General features: G+C 42.9%; 2 protein-coding genes, 1 non-coding gene and 1 pseudogene across 8 annotated transcripts; 2 read left to right on the plus strand and 2 right to left on the minus strand.

The window, feature by feature from the left end:
- Positions 1–407: 407 nt before the first annotated feature.
- LOC116613579 lies at positions 408–2127 on the plus strand. Of its 2 annotated transcripts, XM_032374146.2 has the most exons (3): positions 408–592; positions 1231–1374; positions 1682–2127. In XM_032374146.2, the coding sequence occupies exons 2-3, from the start codon at positions 1364–1366 to the stop codon at positions 1989–1991; spliced, it is 321 nt and encodes a 106-aa protein (XP_032230037.2). In that variant the 5' UTR covers positions 408–592; positions 1231–1363; the 3' UTR covers positions 1992–2127. The 2 variants fall into 2 exon arrangements, with proteins under 2 accessions (XP_032230037.2, XP_048590303.1); XM_048734346.1 differs by lacking the exon at positions 408–592 and having other exon boundaries at positions 1029–1374.
- A 5133-nt stretch (positions 2128–7260) lies between these two features.
- Positions 7261–11718, plus strand: LOC5511339. 5 transcript variants are annotated; one of them, XR_007314223.1, is made up of 7 exons: positions 7392–7406; positions 7571–7909; positions 7986–8140; positions 8238–8363; positions 9604–10223; positions 10580–10703; positions 11039–11718. It is a non-coding gene; the product is annotated as an uncharacterized LOC5511339 (transcript). The 5 variants fall into 5 exon arrangements; XR_007314225.1 differs by having other exon boundaries at positions 9604–9871; XR_007314226.1 differs by having other exon boundaries at positions 9604–9804.
- Positions 10682–13995, minus strand: LOC125573846. Its single transcript, XM_048734660.1, has 5 exons — positions 13570–13995; positions 12757–13097; positions 11964–12381; positions 11787–11838; positions 10682–11524 (listed from the first exon to the last, which is right to left on the minus strand). The coding sequence occupies exons 3-5, from the start codon at positions 12198–12200 to the stop codon at positions 11277–11279; spliced, it is 537 nt and encodes a 178-aa protein (XP_048590617.1). The 5' UTR covers positions 12201–12381; positions 12757–13097; positions 13570–13995; the 3' UTR covers positions 10682–11276.
- A 727-nt stretch (positions 13996–14722) lies between these two features.
- Positions 14723–19095, minus strand: LOC125573844 (annotated as a pseudogene).
- Between the last annotated feature and the right edge of the window lie 491 nt (positions 19096–19586).

Genomic DNA, 19586 nt, shown 5'->3' on the forward strand with positions numbered 1-19586 from the left:
ATTATTCCGAATAAAACTGTTGTCAATTACTACAACTTTCTCAAAATAGTTCGACGTCTCCGCGTAGAATAAAAAGAGAAACAATCCATGGATAATTTGTTGAGTAAGAAGTCGGCTGTTTACTAGAAAAAGAAAGCGGAAACGGAGAAGAGAGCTGTGTTGTAATGCGTGGTGCACACGATGCCATAACGACATAGGCGCGCGCACTCTTATGTTCGTATGATCAAGTGTGAATGGTTCGACATAAAGACCTAAGCCCAACATAACGACATGGGCATAGTTTTTTTCTTTTTTTGTCAATTTTGCTTTGCGCGCATATGTCACTAGTGTACACCAGGCACAAGGGTTTATGTTCCCCACTTCCTTCTCCGTTTACTTCCCTAGTTAAAACAAAGGTAGCCCACCTCTGATGAATTGGCAATTCAAATTGTTACCGTTATATCAATAGGGCAAAAAGAGAACTTGGGCTTCCGATTATTTGAACAGGCCTTTGATGTGCGTTGTTCTGTCGTGCCAGCATCAAGCTCCGTAGAGAGTTGTGCCGCCTCACGAACCACTATCTTGAGCAGGAGGACTTGTTCATTGATTTGTGGTGAGTTTAGATTAAACATTGTCCTTTTTATCTTCAATCGTTCACGTGACCCTTGTTTTCCTTACCTTTGTGAGTACAAGACCCGGTAATGTCACGTGCTCTCCCCACCTTCCTGTTTGAACGGAGTGTTATGCATAAACCGACATCGAGGGGGGGGAGCATGTTCATGAAGGGGAGGTGGGGTCTTTGAGGTCGGCAGCGCCTCAAAATATCACGCCTTCAAATAGGATAAAAGCATTGACATTTTGCTTATAAGAATCTTCGCATAGAAGGAGATGGGGTTAAATGGAAGAAAAAGAAGAAGTTTGCACTGTGAATTTCGCGTGCCAGACACTTCCGAAATTTCCCGGTAAGCATATACCTCTCCTTCCCACTAATCCATGAAGACACTTCCCCCCCTTCACCTCCAAAACAATTGAATATTGAAGTCATCACCTTCGTCGCCTCTGATAAGATACCTGAAGTATGTAGAAATTTGTTTTCCGTGTTTTTTACTTGCCTGGCTGCAGAGAGTTTGTTGTTATTTGAAATAGGCCACAGGTAGCCCAATGGAAACGCAGCCAAAGAGGCCTGAAATCAGGGAAAACTACACATGGACTTGTTCTGAAACTCAGTAACTATATATTATTTTTCCTTAGCGTAACGATCGAGAAAATAGAAAACGAAATCAGGAAGAAAAAGCTGCGCAAATTGAGGCATGAGCGAAACAAGAAACGTGCGGCCAACCGCCCCAAGTAGCAAGAAATCCTTGCGGGGCGACACGAGAAGCTCATGAAAGTCATGTGAGTAGCGATGATTCAAAGACCGACTCAATGTTAACCGTAGATAATGCGCCAGGATTTATTATTCCTTAATACTTACCCGCTTCGCTACTCATAGAAACATTGCTGAGGACGCATACATGTAATGATATAGCAAAAACGTGTACTAGAATGTTTCGTCGATATTTTGACCCCGTTTGTCCGAGTTTCTGTTTTCAAAAGGACCCAGCATTCTTTGTGTGCTTATTGGCTAAACCTACCACCCCACCCCATCATCTCTCCTGTGCTCTGCCGAACTAACAGCACCTTATCACGTGACTTTCTGCAGTGAAAAAGGCATCCGGGTCAACGGGCTCGAGGCGCAGCGCGCCAAACTGGCGGAGAGACTAGACAAGATGTGGTCTCTCGTCTACGAGATCGACCCGACGGAGCGTGACTGGAAAGAGAGCTTACGGCGCACGCGCTCTGAGAGTGATATCAACAAGGCCGTGCCCAGTTTCCCTCTTGTGCAGCCGAGCAACGAGCCAGCGATATGGCTGACAGCGGACACCGGGGCACAAGAGATGGAGCTGGACACGAACATCGTGAGCTCACCGAGCTTCGGGCGACTGATAAGACTTAACCTTATAAATATGTGAATAACACGTGGGCTATCACGTGATAAACTAGATGAACATGTCATAAACACGTGACAATGCAGTGTCATGTGACATAACATGACATATGATATTATGTCATGTCATATTGAATAGAATAAAGACGTTTTATATTGCTTTTCATGTATTGTGATTGTGTAGTTCCAGAAAATATCCATATCCCCCCTCTATTGAGGGGGTCGGAGATATGATCCGCACCCCTCTGGAATTTCCAACCCCCTGGATAAAAATACAGTAACTGTTAAGGAAAAAGGGCATTTTACCCCCCTCTTTACTGGAAATTCCTGGGCTTTTGCAAACCCCACCCCCCCTGGAATTTCCAATCCCCTCAATGGGGGGATATGGATATTTACTGGAACTATACATTGTTTTGTAATGTCTGTTGTGTGTCTCCGTATGTGCATATTCGCTTGTAGTATATCTAATATTTGTATGTTTTTGGGATCTCAATTTGTTGCAAACTGCAATGTGGAACGGAACAAACATCGCACGAGCTAAAATAGAAACACCCTCAGCTCTATCTCAATTTTCTTTGGTAGGTTTCCATTAATCATAACAAACCATCTTATTCGACAGGATATATTTACTGTCCTCACTCGGTAACAATCACAGTTTTTATTCACATTCCCACTGATCTTGAAAGGTTGTCCAGGGTGGATGGGGGGGGGGGTCTAAGAGTTCCATGTCACCCTGATAGGAATGCTAGTCGTATTTTTAGGAGTTAGAATCGGGCTTCGATTCTGAGAATAAGCTTTTCTATACGAAATGCTAGCAATTTTTGGTGTGCAGGTATTTTTTAGGGATATTTCCCGACGAGCATCCCTATCCCCGAATAGACTTTTACAATTTTTGAATACATACGCAGGTCAAAAACACTGAACCGAATGGTTACATAAGCGCACATATAGATAGATGTCACAGACGATACAACACTAGGAATTGTACATAGCTCCAGTACACAGGGGGGGGGGGGGGGGGGGGGGCTTGGGGACTCCGATTAAAACAGATGGGGGTGATCGTCGGCAAAGTCGATTTTAACCCTAAGTGATGGCACCTTTGGCGTGGTCAACAACTTTGGTGTGGTCGAAGGAATTCTTAACCCTAAGAGATAGCAGAATCAGAAAAAAATAAATAAACACCCCCTTAGGAATAGCAATTGGTCAAAATTTTATATCCTAAAGGATGTGACGATCACCCCCGTCTAAATTGCTCGAGAGCCCCCCCCCTCCCCCCCCCCGGGCCCAACGATCGTGCTACTTAGTGTGGCTCTTACAGTAGCCCTCGAAAGGAAGAGACTGGGGTATCATAGCAGAATATCTACAATTGCGGTGTGTTTGGCTATTGGCAATATTATACAGCGATTCATCGAATGCAAAATATCGTTTTTGTTTCGTTCTTGCTACCAAATGTTACTTTAGACCTCGAAAAAAAAGACTGAGGTATCAAAGCAAGATATTTACAATTGCGATGTTTGTGGCTATTGGCAATATTTTACAGCGATTCACCGAATGCGAAATATCGTTTTTGTTTCGTTCTTGCCACCAAATGCCGAACGTGAACCTCCGCTGAGCTGATGCGTTGCGCTGTACAAATCCAACCTGTCGCATTAGATGCCTCTTATAAAGGCTATGGAAGCCTTATAGCAATATTGGATATTTTGCGAGCTCTGCTTTCCTGCTTGAGGTCCCGTGATGCCGAAGAAGGTAAGAAGAAAGTGGCGCGATAGCTCATTGTTACAGGCTTTGTCTCTCAAGCAAAAGGACCAGGGTTCGAACCAAGGTCAGTTCAACTTAAATTTTTTTGCAGGCGTGTAAAACACTGGCCTTCTACGTTAAGTCTTAGGTGCCTTCTCTAAATGTACATCTTTGACCTTTATTTGGGGGACGTGAAAGGGTAACTACTTTAAGTACGCATCCTGAAGTGTATCATACCGTATCATACCACACCATACGTACACACGATACACACCATCCACAGCTATCTAAACCATACACAGCCATCCAAACCATACACACCTATCTACACCATACACAGCTATCCACACCATACACAGCCATCCACGCCATACACAACTATCCACGCCATACACAGCTATCCACGCTATACACAGCTATCCACAGCTATCTACACCATACACAGCCATCCACACCATACACAGCTATCTACACCATACACAGCTATCCACACCATACACAGCTACCCACACCATACACAACTATCCACACCATACACAGCCATCCACAGCTATCTACACCATACACACCCATCCACACCATACACAGCTATCCACGCTATACACAGCTATCCACACCATACACAGCTATCCACGCTATACACAGCTATCCACACCATACACAGCTATCCACACCATACACAGCTATCCACGCTATACACAGCTATCCACACCATACACAGCTATCCACACCATACACAGCTATCTACACCATACACAGCTATCCACACCATACACAGCTATCCACACCATACACAGCCATCCACAGCTATCCACACCATACACAGCTATCCACACCATACACAGCTATCCACACCATCCACAGCTATCCACGCTATACACAGCTATCCACACCATACACAGCTATCCACGCTATACACAGCTATCCGCACCATACACAGCTATCCACACCATACACAGCTATCTACACCATACACAGCTATCCACACCATACACAGCTATCTACACCATACACAGCTATCCACACCATCCACAGCTATCCACACCATCCACAGCCATCCACAGCTATCCACACCATACACAGCTATCCACACCATACACAGCTATCCACACCATCCACAGCTATCCACACCATACACAGCTATCTACACCATACACAGCTATCCACACCATACACAGCTATCCACACCATACACAGCCATCCACACCATACACAGCTATCCACGCTATACACAGCTATCTACACCATACACAGCTATCCACACCATCCACAGCTATCCACACCATACACAGCCATCCACAGCTATCCACACCATACACAGCTATCCACACCATACACAGCTATCCACACCATCCACAGCTATCCACACCATACACAGCTATCTACACCATACACAGCTATCCACACCATACACAGCTATCCACACCATACACAGCCATCCACAGCTATCCACACCATCCACAGCTATCCACACCATACACAGCTATCCACGTTATACACAGCTATCCACACCATACACAGCTATCCACACCATACTCAGCTATCTACACCATACACAGCTATCCACACCATCCACAGCTATCCATACCATACACAGCTATCCACACCATACACAGCTATCCACACCATCCACAGCTATCCACACCATCCACAGCTATCCACACCATACACAGCTATCTACACCATACACAGCTATCCACACCATACACAGCTATCCACAGATATCCACACCATACAAAGCTATCCAAACCATACACACCCATCCACACCATACACAGCTATCTACACCATACACAGCTATCCACACCATCCACAGCTATCCACACCATACACAGCCATCCACACCATCCACAGCTATCCACACCATACACAGCTATCCACGCTATACAGCTATCCACACCATACACAGCTATCCACACCATCCACATCTATCCACACTATACACAACCATACACACCATACACAGCTATCCACACCATACACAGCTATCTACACCATCCACAGCCATCCACAGCTATCCACACCATCCACATCTATCCACACTATACACAACCATACACACCATACACAGCTATCCACACCATACACAGCTATCTACACCATCCACAGCCATCCACAGCTATCCACACCATCCACATCTATCCACACCATCCACAGCTATCCACACCATACACAGCCATCCACAGCTATCCACACCATACACAGCTATCCACACCATACACAGCTATCCACGCTATACACAACCATACACACCATACACAGCTATCCACACCATACACAGCTTCCACACCATACACAGCTATCCACGCTATACACAGCTATCCACACCATACACAGCTGTCCACACCATACACAGTTATCCACACCATACACAGCTATTCAGACCATCCACAGCCATACACAGCTATCTACACCATACACAGCTATCCACACCATCCACAGCTATCCACACCATCCACAGCTATCCACACCATACACAGCTATCCACACCATTTACAGCCATCCACAGCTATCCACACCATACACAGCTATCCACACCATCCACATCTATCCACACTATACACAACCATATACACCATACACAGCTATCCACAGCTATCCACACCATACACAGCTATCCACACCATCCACATCTATCCACACTATACACAACCATACACACCATACACAGCTATTCACACCATACACAGCTATCTACACCATACACAGCTATCCACACCATACACAGCTATCCACACCATCCACAGCTATCCACACCATCCACAGCCATCCACAGCTATCCACACCATACACAGCTATCCACACCATCCACATCTATCCACACTATACACACCATACACAGCTATCCACACCATACACAGCTATCTACACCATACACAGCCATCCACACCATCCACAGCTATCTACACCATCCACAGCTATCCACGCTATACACAGCTATCCACACCATACACACCCATCCACACCATACACACCCATCCACACCATACACAGCTATCCACGCTATCCACAGCCATACACAGTTATCCACACCATACACACCCATCCACACCATACACACCCATCCACACCATACACAGCTATCCACGCTATCCACAGCCATACACAGTTATCCACACCATACACACCCATCCACACCATACACACCCATCCACACCATACACAGCTATCCACGCTATCCACAGCCATACACAGTTATCCACACCATACACAGCTATCCACGCCATACACAGCCATCCACAGCTATCCACACCACACACAGCTACCCACACCATCCACAGCTATCCACGCCATACACAGCTATTCACACCATACACAGCTATCCACACCATCCACAGCTATCCACACCATCCACAACCATCCACACCATACACAGCCATACACAGCTATCCACAGCTATACACACCATACACAGCTATACACAGCTATCCACACTATACACAGCTATCCACACCATACACAGCTATCCACACCATACACAGCCATGCACACCATACACAGCCATACACACTATCCACACCATCCACAGCTATCCACACCATCCACAACTATCCACGCTATCCACAGCTATCCACAGCTATCCACACCATACACAGAATGACTTGGGAACGAGAGTAAATTTGCGCACGCGCATAGTCCGATCATCACCACGTGGACAGTCTTGTCGTTAGACTTTCTTGTTGAATGACTTCAACTCAAAATGGTAAGCAATATAGTATATATACGGCGTTGGTGGGCCAAGGCCTAACTTGACAGGACATGGCAAACATATAAAAACTAAATTGGAGCTATTGTACGATTGCAATTAGTCTTTCTATGTGCCATTTTCGCCCACATTTTTATTTATTCGCTTATACTCGTTTTCAGTCACACGTGCACCCTGTGCTTTTCGTTTCCGAGTCGCAACTGGTTTTTGGTGGACGTCAATCAAACACTTTCGACGGGCTCACGGGCTAGCAAATATGGCGGACGGATGTTTCTCTAACTCATTTTACAACTAGATCTAAGGAAAAATGGTTAAATCATTTGATAATGCCCTTAGGTGGAGAGTAATTTTCCTCAGGGAGAAAGGTTTCACCTTCGATGAAATTGCAGAGACACTGAGCGCCAGCAAGCGGTTTGTTTATAAGATCACTCGTTTGTATAGAAATACTCGTGGTGTAAGCGATGCAAGAAAACGGAAGTCGAAGGCTCGCCTCATAAATGGTAAGTCAAGAAATTGTGGGGCAGCATTTACCAAATATTTTTTTTATAGAAATAGCTGTTCTCTATTCTTTTCCAGCTAACGATTTACTGCTAATCAGGCGCCTTATTAATGAGTACCCGGGACTTTACCTAGATGAAATACAAACTTGGCTTGAGCATTTTACAGGCTGAACATTCTCTGTTCCTTCCCTTGATAGATGTTTGAAGAGGATGGGGTTGTCGGTGCAAAAGGTAATTGTTTGCTGGTGTGTACAATGTTTTTTATATAAAGTAAGATGGCAGCAAAATTAGTTATCTTGAAATTATTTTGTTTTAAATCAAATTACAGATGCACATCGTTGCTCGCCAAAGAAACGAGTTCGAACGTGCCACCTACCGAAGATTTATTTCGCAATTCAAACCAAATCAGCTACTCTTCATTGACGAGTCATCGAAGGATGAAAGAACAATCCAGGTACGTGCAGTCCATCTTTTCATTTGGAGTTAATTATGGAATTACTCAGGATTGGCTGAAGGGGGGGGGGGGGGGGGGGGGAGGGGGTTATACATATCATATTGGATAATGATAGTATTTGACGATCTTTCAATAAGAAATGACCCACTTTTTGGCTGGAAAGGGGGGGGGGGGAGGGTATGTGCAACCCTGTGCATCACAGTCCTGTGTATGCGCCTGGCACCATCCAATTGAATTTTCATGAAATGATGAACACTGCACTGTGGAGCCTTCTTTCACAGATTTCTACAATTGTTTATTGAGTGTAGTCCCTAACATGTATATTCAACTTTCGTCCTAGGTCAACCCTTTTCTAAATTTGGTTGGCCTACAATGAACCTTGTTTGGACTGCTTCTAAAGGTCCATTATAAGGCCGTAGCAGGGGGACCGCTATGGCTATGATTATAATTCTTACAATCCACAAAGAGACAGGATATTATCAAATTATTTTTCATCTTCACAATGTACAATTCCAAAAAAAAAATCCATTTTCTGACCATAGAGGGAATGCACATATACTCCCAGCTCCTCAGGAATTCCCAAGGAAATCAGGTGGTTTGAAAATTTACACTTATAACCATCTAAAAATCTGATTTCCTTTCTGAAATTGCACAATATTACAGGCCAGAATACATTCTTTGAGTACAGTGGAAACCCGCGAGTAAGAACCTGCGTTTTGTTAGATTCGCCTGAACAGGTGGTTCTTATTTCGGTGGAAAACAAATTAAAAATCCAGCTCCAAAACCAAGTCTCATTTTCTATCAAGCCCACCCCTCCCCCACTGATTACACCTTCAAGAACAGAACATTTTACAAATATTGCCTAGGATTCATTACACAGCTGTGCATCTCTAAATAATAATTTTAGAAAGTAATAACCTGTTATTCACTTTCTAGGCTAAACAGGTTCTTTTTTTCAATGTCACCTGGTCAGAGATCCAAGATAAAACAAAATTAAAATTTGTTTTGTGCCCCCCCCCCCCCCTCCCAATATTTTTTTTGCTTCCGCTACCCATGGTAGGACACAAAATATTTATACATGGAACACAGTGAACTTGTGTGAACACAGAGTTGACACAATTATGCCCTGGGACAAAGTTTCAAGCACTCCTTTGTTTGAGAGTTGTTTTATGGTCCCCAGATTGCATATAATCATATACACTTATGATTTGTCTAACCTGGCTTATCTGCATTTTTTTAGAGGAAGTTTGGTCGTGAACTGCGTGGAAAGCGCTATCTCATGTGGGAAATTTCACACGTGGTACACGTTTCAGTGTTCTTGCTGCTGTGTCTATGGATGGCATAAAGGGTGCACATGCTATTGAAGGAGCGTATGACACTGCAGGCTTTGAATTTGCAATGGAAACATTTGTGGCTCCATCAATTGGTTCATTGTTCTGTGGTAGTAATGGACAACTGTGCCATACATAAATCTGATCACCTTCTTAAAATTATCCGTGAGAGAGGGGGTATAGCAGTCTTTTTGCCTTAAGTATGGCATTTCATCCTCTGGTGCAGGGGTATTTTCCTCTAAAATTTCACTTACGAGAAAAATAGGAAAAGTTATCCATTGATGAATGTTATATTCTATTTTAAAAGGAATAAGTATTGATTAGATAAGCATCACAGATAACTCTTATGGGACCTGGCTCTTGGCATTGTCAAAAGCCCCATGATTTGTTGAACAACCATACTCAGCTTTCGAATTTTGACCAAGTTTGTTCCAGGTGCCTTTTTGCAAGTGAAATGTAAAAGGAAAATACAGTACCTCTGGATCTTCAATGATGATATTGCATTTATGTAACTGTTTAATATCATAAGGTTAATAACAATTTAGCTCTACAACCGAAATTCTTTTTTTTCTCTCTGAGCAATGCTATATTTCCACACATTAATAATTAATAACACATTCAAAGCTGGAAATTACTGCCGTCATCAGACACCTATGATCAAAATTGCCAAATGCCCACCTGCCAATCAGATATTGTCCAGCAAATTGTGTGACATGCTCAAACTTCCATGTATGTTCTTGGCCAGTATATAACAAAATATTTCATACAAAACTTTGGAAGCAGGTAGTTTTTTTTTTTCTTTGAAGGGGGGGGGGGGGGGGTATAAAACCTGGAGCTTCTTCAGACCCTCCTACCAATCATCTTTCTACTATCTTTTTCTTCCAGACCATATTCACCAGATTTGAACCCAATAGAAGGATGCTTTGGTACTGCAAAGAAATGGATGCTCAGGCACAGGCATATGGCAGAAAGATACCCCAAAAGATGTTTTGAAATGGCACTGTTTAATGTAAGCATAAAAGCAACAGTTTATTTATAGAATAGTCAAATGTTATTTTTTAGTACAGACATCAATCAAACAAAAAATCATTTTAATCACATTATTCCTTAAATTTGAAAAACTGCTTGAACACAAGCTTTGTTTAATTACATGTTTTCAAGATCCACATCAGTACAATTCATTAGTATTGGATGCATCTGAAAGTATAAACATTGCAAACTAATGTTGAAAGGACCATAATCCCTATAGCAGTACCTATATTGTATTGTACCTATAGGAGCTTCCATCATGAACATAAGGATGAACAAAAAAAAAACATAACAAACAACATCTTTTTTTTTCAGCTTTCCTCCGAAGTTTGCAGAAACTATGTCCTTGACTGTGGATACGTTTAGCGTGCATAGAACTCAACAAGAAATGTAAACTACCCTTTTATAATATGTATAATAGGTTAAAATGTAAGCAGTATTGGCAGATCCAAACATTAACATTTACAGTACTTGTAGATGACCTCGAATGTAAAGTAAATCACACAAGCATGTACAGTGAGACGTGAGTTGCATTACATTCTAATGACATGCACTAAACAGAGATTGCAGACGACCTGTTAAACCCACAAGCTTTCAATCTGTAGATCTCTGGTACCAGAGAGATACAGTCCTCTTCTGATATCCCAGTTGACATGAGTAGTTGCCTTCCAAATTGTGGATGGATAAATGCTTCTAGCATTGGGCCATAAACGGAACTGTCAGAAAATGTCTTGACATACTTTGGTAACTGAATGGACTCAATCCAAGAGCGACAGTCCGCTTCAGTCATCTGGGCCAGTGCTGTGAAAATATTGACATCACAGTTAATTAATGTAATACTAGTGCTCATGTGAAAGGAACCTGTTCATGTGACTGTGTCATTCATGCAACAACCTATACCCCCCCCCCCCCCCCCACACACACACACACACACAATTGTGGAATTGCCCCCAAAACATTTGGAATTTCCAGAAATAAAAAAGTAAAGAAAATGATTCCAGTATTAATATTGTACCAACTATTGAACAACATGATGTTACAATATAGACATAACATACTATACCTTTGCCTGCAGCAGCATGGGCTGGCATACCAGTTGTTTGCTGCCTTGGGAGCTGTTTGGAGTTCAAATCACTCAATCAGTAATATAAGAGTTAGAGTATAGAGAGGTTTTCATAAACCCCTGAAACACTCTTCGGTTTATTTATCACTAATACACTGTAATGTCACTATGACCAACCTGCAATGCTGTTGATTGTGCCAGCATAATCATTATAGCAGATTGAAGTGTTTCACTCCGTTTTGCTTCTAGAGCCATCATCATTTCAAAGTTACTGTTGCCTGATTGGCTTGACTGGGGTGACCGTTCCTTTTGGGGCCCAGGTGATAGCCTTCTGCTCTTGGGTGGTTCTATCACAACAGCAATGTGCTCTTCCCAATTAGGTTCATCATTGACACCTCCACTGTTACCGCTCATTATCTCATCTGTCCAGAGTGTTAGATGTTTAGCACAAAAGCGCCAAAGCACACCTCTTTTCTCCAAATCCTTTACCAGTTGTACATGGGTGGTATTCCAGAGCCTATTTTCATCTGCATTGGCCCCATGTCCAAGCGACGCTTCCTTGTATTCCCTCCAGTGCCACCAGTTTCTCCGGTACCTGTTTAAATGTTTTTTTTTTTTCAGTATATTCCATATAGGGCATCTGACAAGATGTGGAAAGTTTCTGATGTGCTTATTAGAGGTCACATTGCATGCTAAATATAGCAAATTGTGTACTGAAAATGCTGTCTTAATTTCTTCATTTCTGGACAAAACTGCAATTCCCTCATGTCATTGTACAACTTTCAAGTTACCATAAAAAGGACAAATATAAATGGAAAAATGCAAGTTCAAACTCTTCCTTTGTCCAACTTCGCACCTTCATTACATATATATCACAAACAATTACAATAATTATTCTAAAATAAATTTATGTACAAGGCATAAAAGACATAATACTCCCCATGAACTATACTTTTCAGCCCAACGTTACCTGCATTTTTGTCGATGCTTATTGCTCGACAGGCGAGTTTGACGTTTCCCCGCTTGTACTCAGCTTTACAGCTCATCAAGTCGTCTTCACTGCGTAGAGTTATTGGCTGCTTTTTAGGAGCCAAAAGAGACCCTTCACTGGTGTGTATATCAGTGACGGACACTCATACGATCTTATCAGGGAGATTATTTCTGGCAGTTCAGCTGTGTCACTGACACCATGCAGAACATTAGCTGTGTGGCTCACTTTCATCTCTAAAGAAATTTCATGAAGGAAGATGTCAAATTTCTTGGCTAGTTTTTCCAGCAGCCTTGGTGATCTTCTTGGGGTGCCCACAGGAGCTGAATGACAAAAGAAGAATTATGCCAATCATACCCCATTTCATAGCATACATTATACCAAAAGAAAAACAAAATGGCACCCTAAAATAGCTTGGTGCATACATATACCATCCTGAGGGTACAGCTCAAATTACCCCTAGAAAATACCACATACAAATATGACAGTGACACCTACCTATCTGATATAAGGAGAGATATTGGGGGGGGGGGGGGGGGCTGAATGAATGTCTTTCATATCTTTTATTTTCTGAGGGGATGGCCTAGGGGAATGTTTTGCCACAAATCCTTTGGCGAGGGCCTTGATTAATTTTTGCATTTCTTTTACTCTGATGATGGAAATCTCTGTAGTGCTGGAGAGTCTAGGCATAGTGCAAATAATTTCGGGTGTGTCATAACATAATCCCCAAATTTGGTATAAAAATGGAACCTAGAAGCCATTGTTTTACGTTGTAGTTTCATACTAAAACCTTACCTAGTTCATGGTAGTCGACGGCCATATAAAGGACGGCTGACTTTTTTTCTTCCCACTGGCGTGTTGTAAAGGGTATTCATTCAGCACGGAGCTCATATCACTATAACCTCTGGAATGCCGATGCCATTGTTTCATTAGCTTCGAGAGCGTGAGACCAAAATAGAGCGTGAAGTAGGAAAAAAAACCCCATGAAATGGCGGGAGAGCAGCCCTCGGCCTCGCTGAAGGGATTTGATTGACGTCTATAAAAAACCAGTCGCGACTCGGAAACGAAAAGCACAGGGTGCACGTGTGACTGAAAACGAGTGTAACCTAACCTCAATCTTTTTACATATACTTTGATAATCAGAATTCAAGAAATTAGATTAGCGGTCAGATTAAGAATACAAGAGAACTAGGTTAGCGGTCAGATTCAAATTTTATGTACTTTGAGAGTATTTCCTATCCACCAAAAAATCATTTAGCGTTCATCTTTCTAACTTTTGCCCAGGATTCTTTGTTGTTGGCAAAAACGTACTTCTTGTTGTTTCACGGATAACCCGACTTCTCAAGTTAATTTTATTTTAATTAATAATCCCGGCATATTTGACATTGAATGGGGCACCAAAAATATTAAACCTTTATCTGAGAGCAATATTCCAATGACAGCTGTATGGTGTGGATAGCTGTGTATGGTGTAGATAGACGTGGATAGCTGTGGACAGCTGTGTATAATGTGGATAGCTGTGTATGGTGTGGATAGCTGTGTATGGTGTGGATAGCTGTGGATGGTGTGGATAGCTGTGTATGGTGTGTATGGCTGTGTATAGTGTGGATAGATGTGGATGGTTGTGGATGGTGTGGATAGCTGTGTATAGCGTGGATAGCTGTGTATGGTGTGGATAGCTGTGTATGGTGTGGATAGCTGTGGATGGCTGTGTATGGTGTGGATAGCTGTGGATGGTGTGGATAGCTGTGGATGGTGTGGATAGCTGTGTATGGTGTGGATCGCTGTGTATGGTGTGGATAGCTGTGTATGGTGGGGATGGGTGTGTATGGTGTGGATAGCTTTGTATGGTGTGGATAGCTGTGTATGGTGTGGATAGCTGTGGATTGTAATGTATTTGAGAAAAACCTTAGGATCAAAACGAATAAACAGTAATGGCGGACTCTCGTTGTTTATTGCTCTACCCAGAAAACCTTGCGGTCATACAAACAGGAATCCCAAACATTACATACTGCCCCACCCAAGTTTACAACTAAAAGATACTTGCTTGCTGAGGCCAGTAAAACTATCAAATTTATACACACAACATGTCAACAAGTAAAAAACAACAACAATGTCCATGACAAGTTCTTGACAAGTGCTTGACAAGTTGTCAATCCATCAGATCCGGAAAAATGTACACAGTGTGTGATATGCTGCTTAAAATTAACATACATAGTCTTTGAGGTGAGTAGGTGTGGTTTTGAGTCGAGTACTTCTTCGCAGAGTACTTGCAGGTTCAGAAGCTGGAAGCTCTGTCTTCTTCGGTTCCAATGAAGGTTCTGGAACTGTGATCTCAGGTTCCTTAAATTCCTCTGGAATCTGCTTGGGTACAGTTGTTTGCATTGGAACTTGGGCCAATTCTGTTGAACTCTGAAGATCATTGGCGACTGTGGGTGTGCTTGTCCTCAGGCGAAGATGGTCAACATGTCGTCGAAACACTCCACCTGAACTGAGTTGAACGACATACGAAACCGGTCCTGACTGTTGAATAATTGTTCCACATAACCACTTTGGACCATATGAAAAATTCTTGACAAATACTGGGTCATTCACTTGAAATTCTCTGAGTGGCACTAGATTGTCGTGTTGTTTCTTCTGTGCGAGCTGTTTATCTTCTACACGAGTGCGAATTGTGTCCTGACTAAGGGGGTTTACCAGGTCCAAGCGCGTCTTCAGCTTCCGGTTCATTAATAGCTCACCAGGTGTTTTACCAGTGGTTGCATGAGGTGTGGTACGATAGCTTAGTAGAAATCTGCTTAACTTCGTGTCTAAGTTTTCCTTTTCCCCTCCCATCTTCTTCATTGTTTCCTTGAAAGTGCGAACATATCTTTCAGCAAATCCATTGGATGCTGGGTGTTTAGGTGCTGAAGTGATGTGTTTTATGCCATTCTCAGACATAAAAAGGGCAAATTCTTCACCTATGAAGGCAGTTGCATTATCAGATACAATGATATCAGGCAGTCCATGTACTGAGAAGCATTCTCTTAACTTCTGGATGGTTACTGCAGCAGTACTGGAGTTTGTCTTGAATACCTCGATCCACTTACTATAGGCATCACCGATCACCAGGAACATGTGTCCTTCGAAAGGTCCTGCATAGTCAATATGTATGCGAGACCAAGGTCTAGACGGCCACTCCCACGGATGTAGGGGTGCAGTAGAAGGTGCCTTAGCATTACTTTGGCAGCTTGTGCAATCTTTCACCTTTTGCTCAATATCCGCGTCCAGGCCAGGCCACCAGAAATAGCTTCGGGCTAACATTTTCATGCGAACCATTCCAGGATGTCCATCATGTAGTTCCTGGAGAAGCTTGACTCTTCCTTGAGGAGGAATGACTACGCGAGAGCCCCAGAGTAGACAGCCATCCTGACAGCTAAGTTGGTGCTTTCTATAAGAGTAGGGCTTGAACTCAATGCAATCATTTGAATTGGGCCAACCGGACATTACTTGGTGTCGTACTGCACTAAGAATAGGATCTTTTGAGGTCCAACGCTCAATGTCCTTGACTTTAACGGGTGTGTTGACTTCAAGATGATTCATTACGAACATAATGTCGCCAGGCACCGGAACATTTCTGGTTTCATTTGGCAATGGCAGCCGGCTCAGGCCATCGGCATTACCATTTTTCTGGCCTTCTCGATATACTAAAGTGTATGAGTAGCCTGACAGGAATACCGCCCACCTCAATATGCGTGGTGAGGCTGAGGTCGGTATTTGTTTAGTTGACTGTAGCAGACCCAGCAGGGGTTTGTGATCAGTGTAGATGGTAAAACTCCGTCCATATAAAGTATGAGTGGAACTTCCTCACCCCGAACATGATGGCTGCTGCCTCTTTGTCGAGCTGTGAATAGTTCTTTTCGGCTGGGGACAGAGTACGTGAGGCATATGAAATAGGACGTTCAGTCCCATCATCCATCACATGTGAAATAACACAACCAAGACCATATGGTGATGCGTCACAAGCAAGGGTTAACTCTCTTTCCAAGCTGTAATGCACTAGAAGTTGTGAAGAGTGAAGTGTGGACTTGGCTTGGTTCCAAGATTTTTCATGTGCTTCACTCCAGTTCCAAGGTGTGTCTTTGACTAACAGCTGATGTAAAGGAGATAGTATTGTAGTGATGTTAGGTATGTAACAAGCGTAATAGTCAAGCATGCCTAAAAAGGCTTGCAGTTCTTTCAGATTAGAAGGTCTCGGTGACTCTTGAATTGCTTTGATTTTCTCGTCAAGGGGGTGGATACCATCTTTGTCTATGCGGTGTCCCAGGTAAGTGACTTCAGGTGCTTGAAAAATGCACTTCGAACGTTTAAGACGGACGCCAGCTTTGTCCAGACGTGACAGGACTTCTGTTAGACTTTTGAGATGATCTGCTGATGTCTTCCCGGCAATGAGAATATCATCTATTCGTACTACAACATTCGGAATACCCTGCAGTAAATTTTCCATTGTGCGTTGGAAAATCCCAGGGGCTGAGGCAATGCCGTAGCACAGTCTATTGTACTCAAATAGGCCTTTATGAGTGGTGATAGTGGTGTACTTCTTTGATTCTTCATCTAACTCAAGTTGTTGATAAGCTTGACTCAGATCTAGTTTTGTAAACTGCACTCCACCTCCAAGTTGAGCTAGCAGATCCTCTGTTTTAGGAATTGGGTAATTGTCAAGTTTGCTAACTTGGTTCAAAGTAACTTTGAAGTCTCCACAAATGCGTATAGACTCATCAGATTTGACAATGGGCACAATGGGTGTTGCCCATTCCGAAAATTGAACTGGACGAATTGTTCCTTCTTCTAACAAACGGTCCAATTCTCTCTCTACCTTCTGACGTCGTGCATATTCTACCGTGCGAGGTTTGAAGTACTTGGGTTTGGCTTGAGGATCAACGTATATCTTTGCTTTCACTCCTTGAATTGTCCCTAGTCCTTCCTTGAATAAATTTTCATGTTTCTTTAGCAGGTCAGACACATCAGGGGATACAACTTGAACTAGGAAAATCTCTGGCCATGACAACTTAACATGTTGTAACCAATCTCGTCCAAAGAGACTGGGCACCTTGCCTTGTACAACTATAACTGGCAAGTGTTCAAAGAAGTCCTTGTACTTGACTTCCACTACAAGCTTTCCTAAAACTGGAATTGTCTCCCCGGTGTATGTTTTCAAGGTTAGCTTGGTATCTTGCAGATTGAGAGATGAACCCTCAATGTTCTTCAATTGATCAAAAATGTCCTCTCCGATTACTGAAAGTGATGCACCAGTGTCCAGTTCCATTTGAACTTTAAGACCATTTAATTCAACATCTACTACATACGGATTTTGGCGGTTGCCTTGACTGACAGCAAACAATGGATATATATCTTCATCTTCTATTTCTTTATCAGTATCCAGGACATGAATTGCTGGTTTCCCTTGTTTTGGATGGTGGTTTGAATTTGGCTTGGTTGTCTCGGACGACTTTTTTGCTTTTTTGAGACATTTGGCAACAATATGTCCTTTCTTTTTACAATAATGGCACGTGGCCTCCTTGAAACGACATTTTGACGGGTGGTGATTTTTTCCACAACGATAACACTCTTTATTTTCGCTTTTAGAACGCGGTAAGGGCGAAGAACTGACCTTTTTTACAGATGCAGACGTTGAACTTAACATAGAAGGAGCAGATTGAAGATCGGCCATGTGCTGTGCGGTCGTTTCCATAGACGAAGCAATGTCGTAAGCTTTTTTGAAAGTTAAGTTCTCTTCTGATAGCAAACGCCTTTGGATTCTTTCATTGTTAATTCCAGACACCAGACGATCACGCAGCATATTTTCCAGACTGCCACCAAAATTGCAGTATTCTGCCATGTTTCGTAGAGCCGCTACAAAGTCAGACACGTTCTCCCCGCTCAATCTGAAACGGTTATTGAACTTGTGCCGTTGCACGCTTTCACTCGGTTTTGGGTTGAAATGGCTCTTTACCAAGGTGCACAAGTCAGCATAAGATTTCTCTCCAGGTTTCGCTGGGGCCAGCAGATCAGACATTAATTTGTAGGTTTTTTTCCCTACCGAACTGAGGAGGATTGCACGGCGTATTTTCAAGTCATCGTCAGACGTAGTTACTCCATTTGCTTCAAAATAGAAGTTTAGACGCTCGATATACTGTTCCCATGAATCAGAATCTCTGTCGAATTCGTCTATTTTGCCGTAGGTTGCCATTTCCGAAATCCTCGTCGCCAAAAAATGTAATGTATTTGAGAAAAACCTTAGGATCAAAACGAATAAACAGTAATGGCGGACTCTCGTTGTTTATTGCTCTACCCAGAAAACCTTGCGGTCATACAAACAGGAATCCCAAACATTACAGATGGTGTGGATAGCTGTGGATGGTGTGGATAGCTGTGGATGGTGTGGATAGCTGTGGATGGTGTGGATAGCTGTGGATGGTGTGGATAGCTGTGTATGGTGTAGATAGCTGTGTATGGTGTGGATAGCTGTGTATTGTGTGGATAGCTGTGTATGGTGTGGATAGCTGTGGATGGTGTGGATAGCTGTGTATGGTGTGGATAGCTGTGGATGGCTGTGTATGGTGTGGATAGCTGTGGATGGTGTGGATAGCTGTGGATGGTGTGTATGGTTGTGTATAGTGTGGATAGATGTGGATGGTGTGGATAGCTGTGTATGGTGTGGATAGCTGTGTATGGTGTGGATAGCTGTGGATGGTGTGGATAGCTGTGTATGGTGTGGATAGCTGTGGATGGCTGTGTATGGTGTGGATAGCTGTGGATGGTGTGGATAGCTG

The sequence above is a fragment of the Nematostella vectensis genome, chromosome 11 (genome assembly GCF_932526225.1).
Source record: "Nematostella vectensis chromosome 11, jaNemVect1.1, whole genome shotgun sequence".
NCBI classification, from domain to species: Eukaryota; Metazoa; Cnidaria; class Anthozoa; order Actiniaria; family Edwardsiidae; genus Nematostella; species Nematostella vectensis.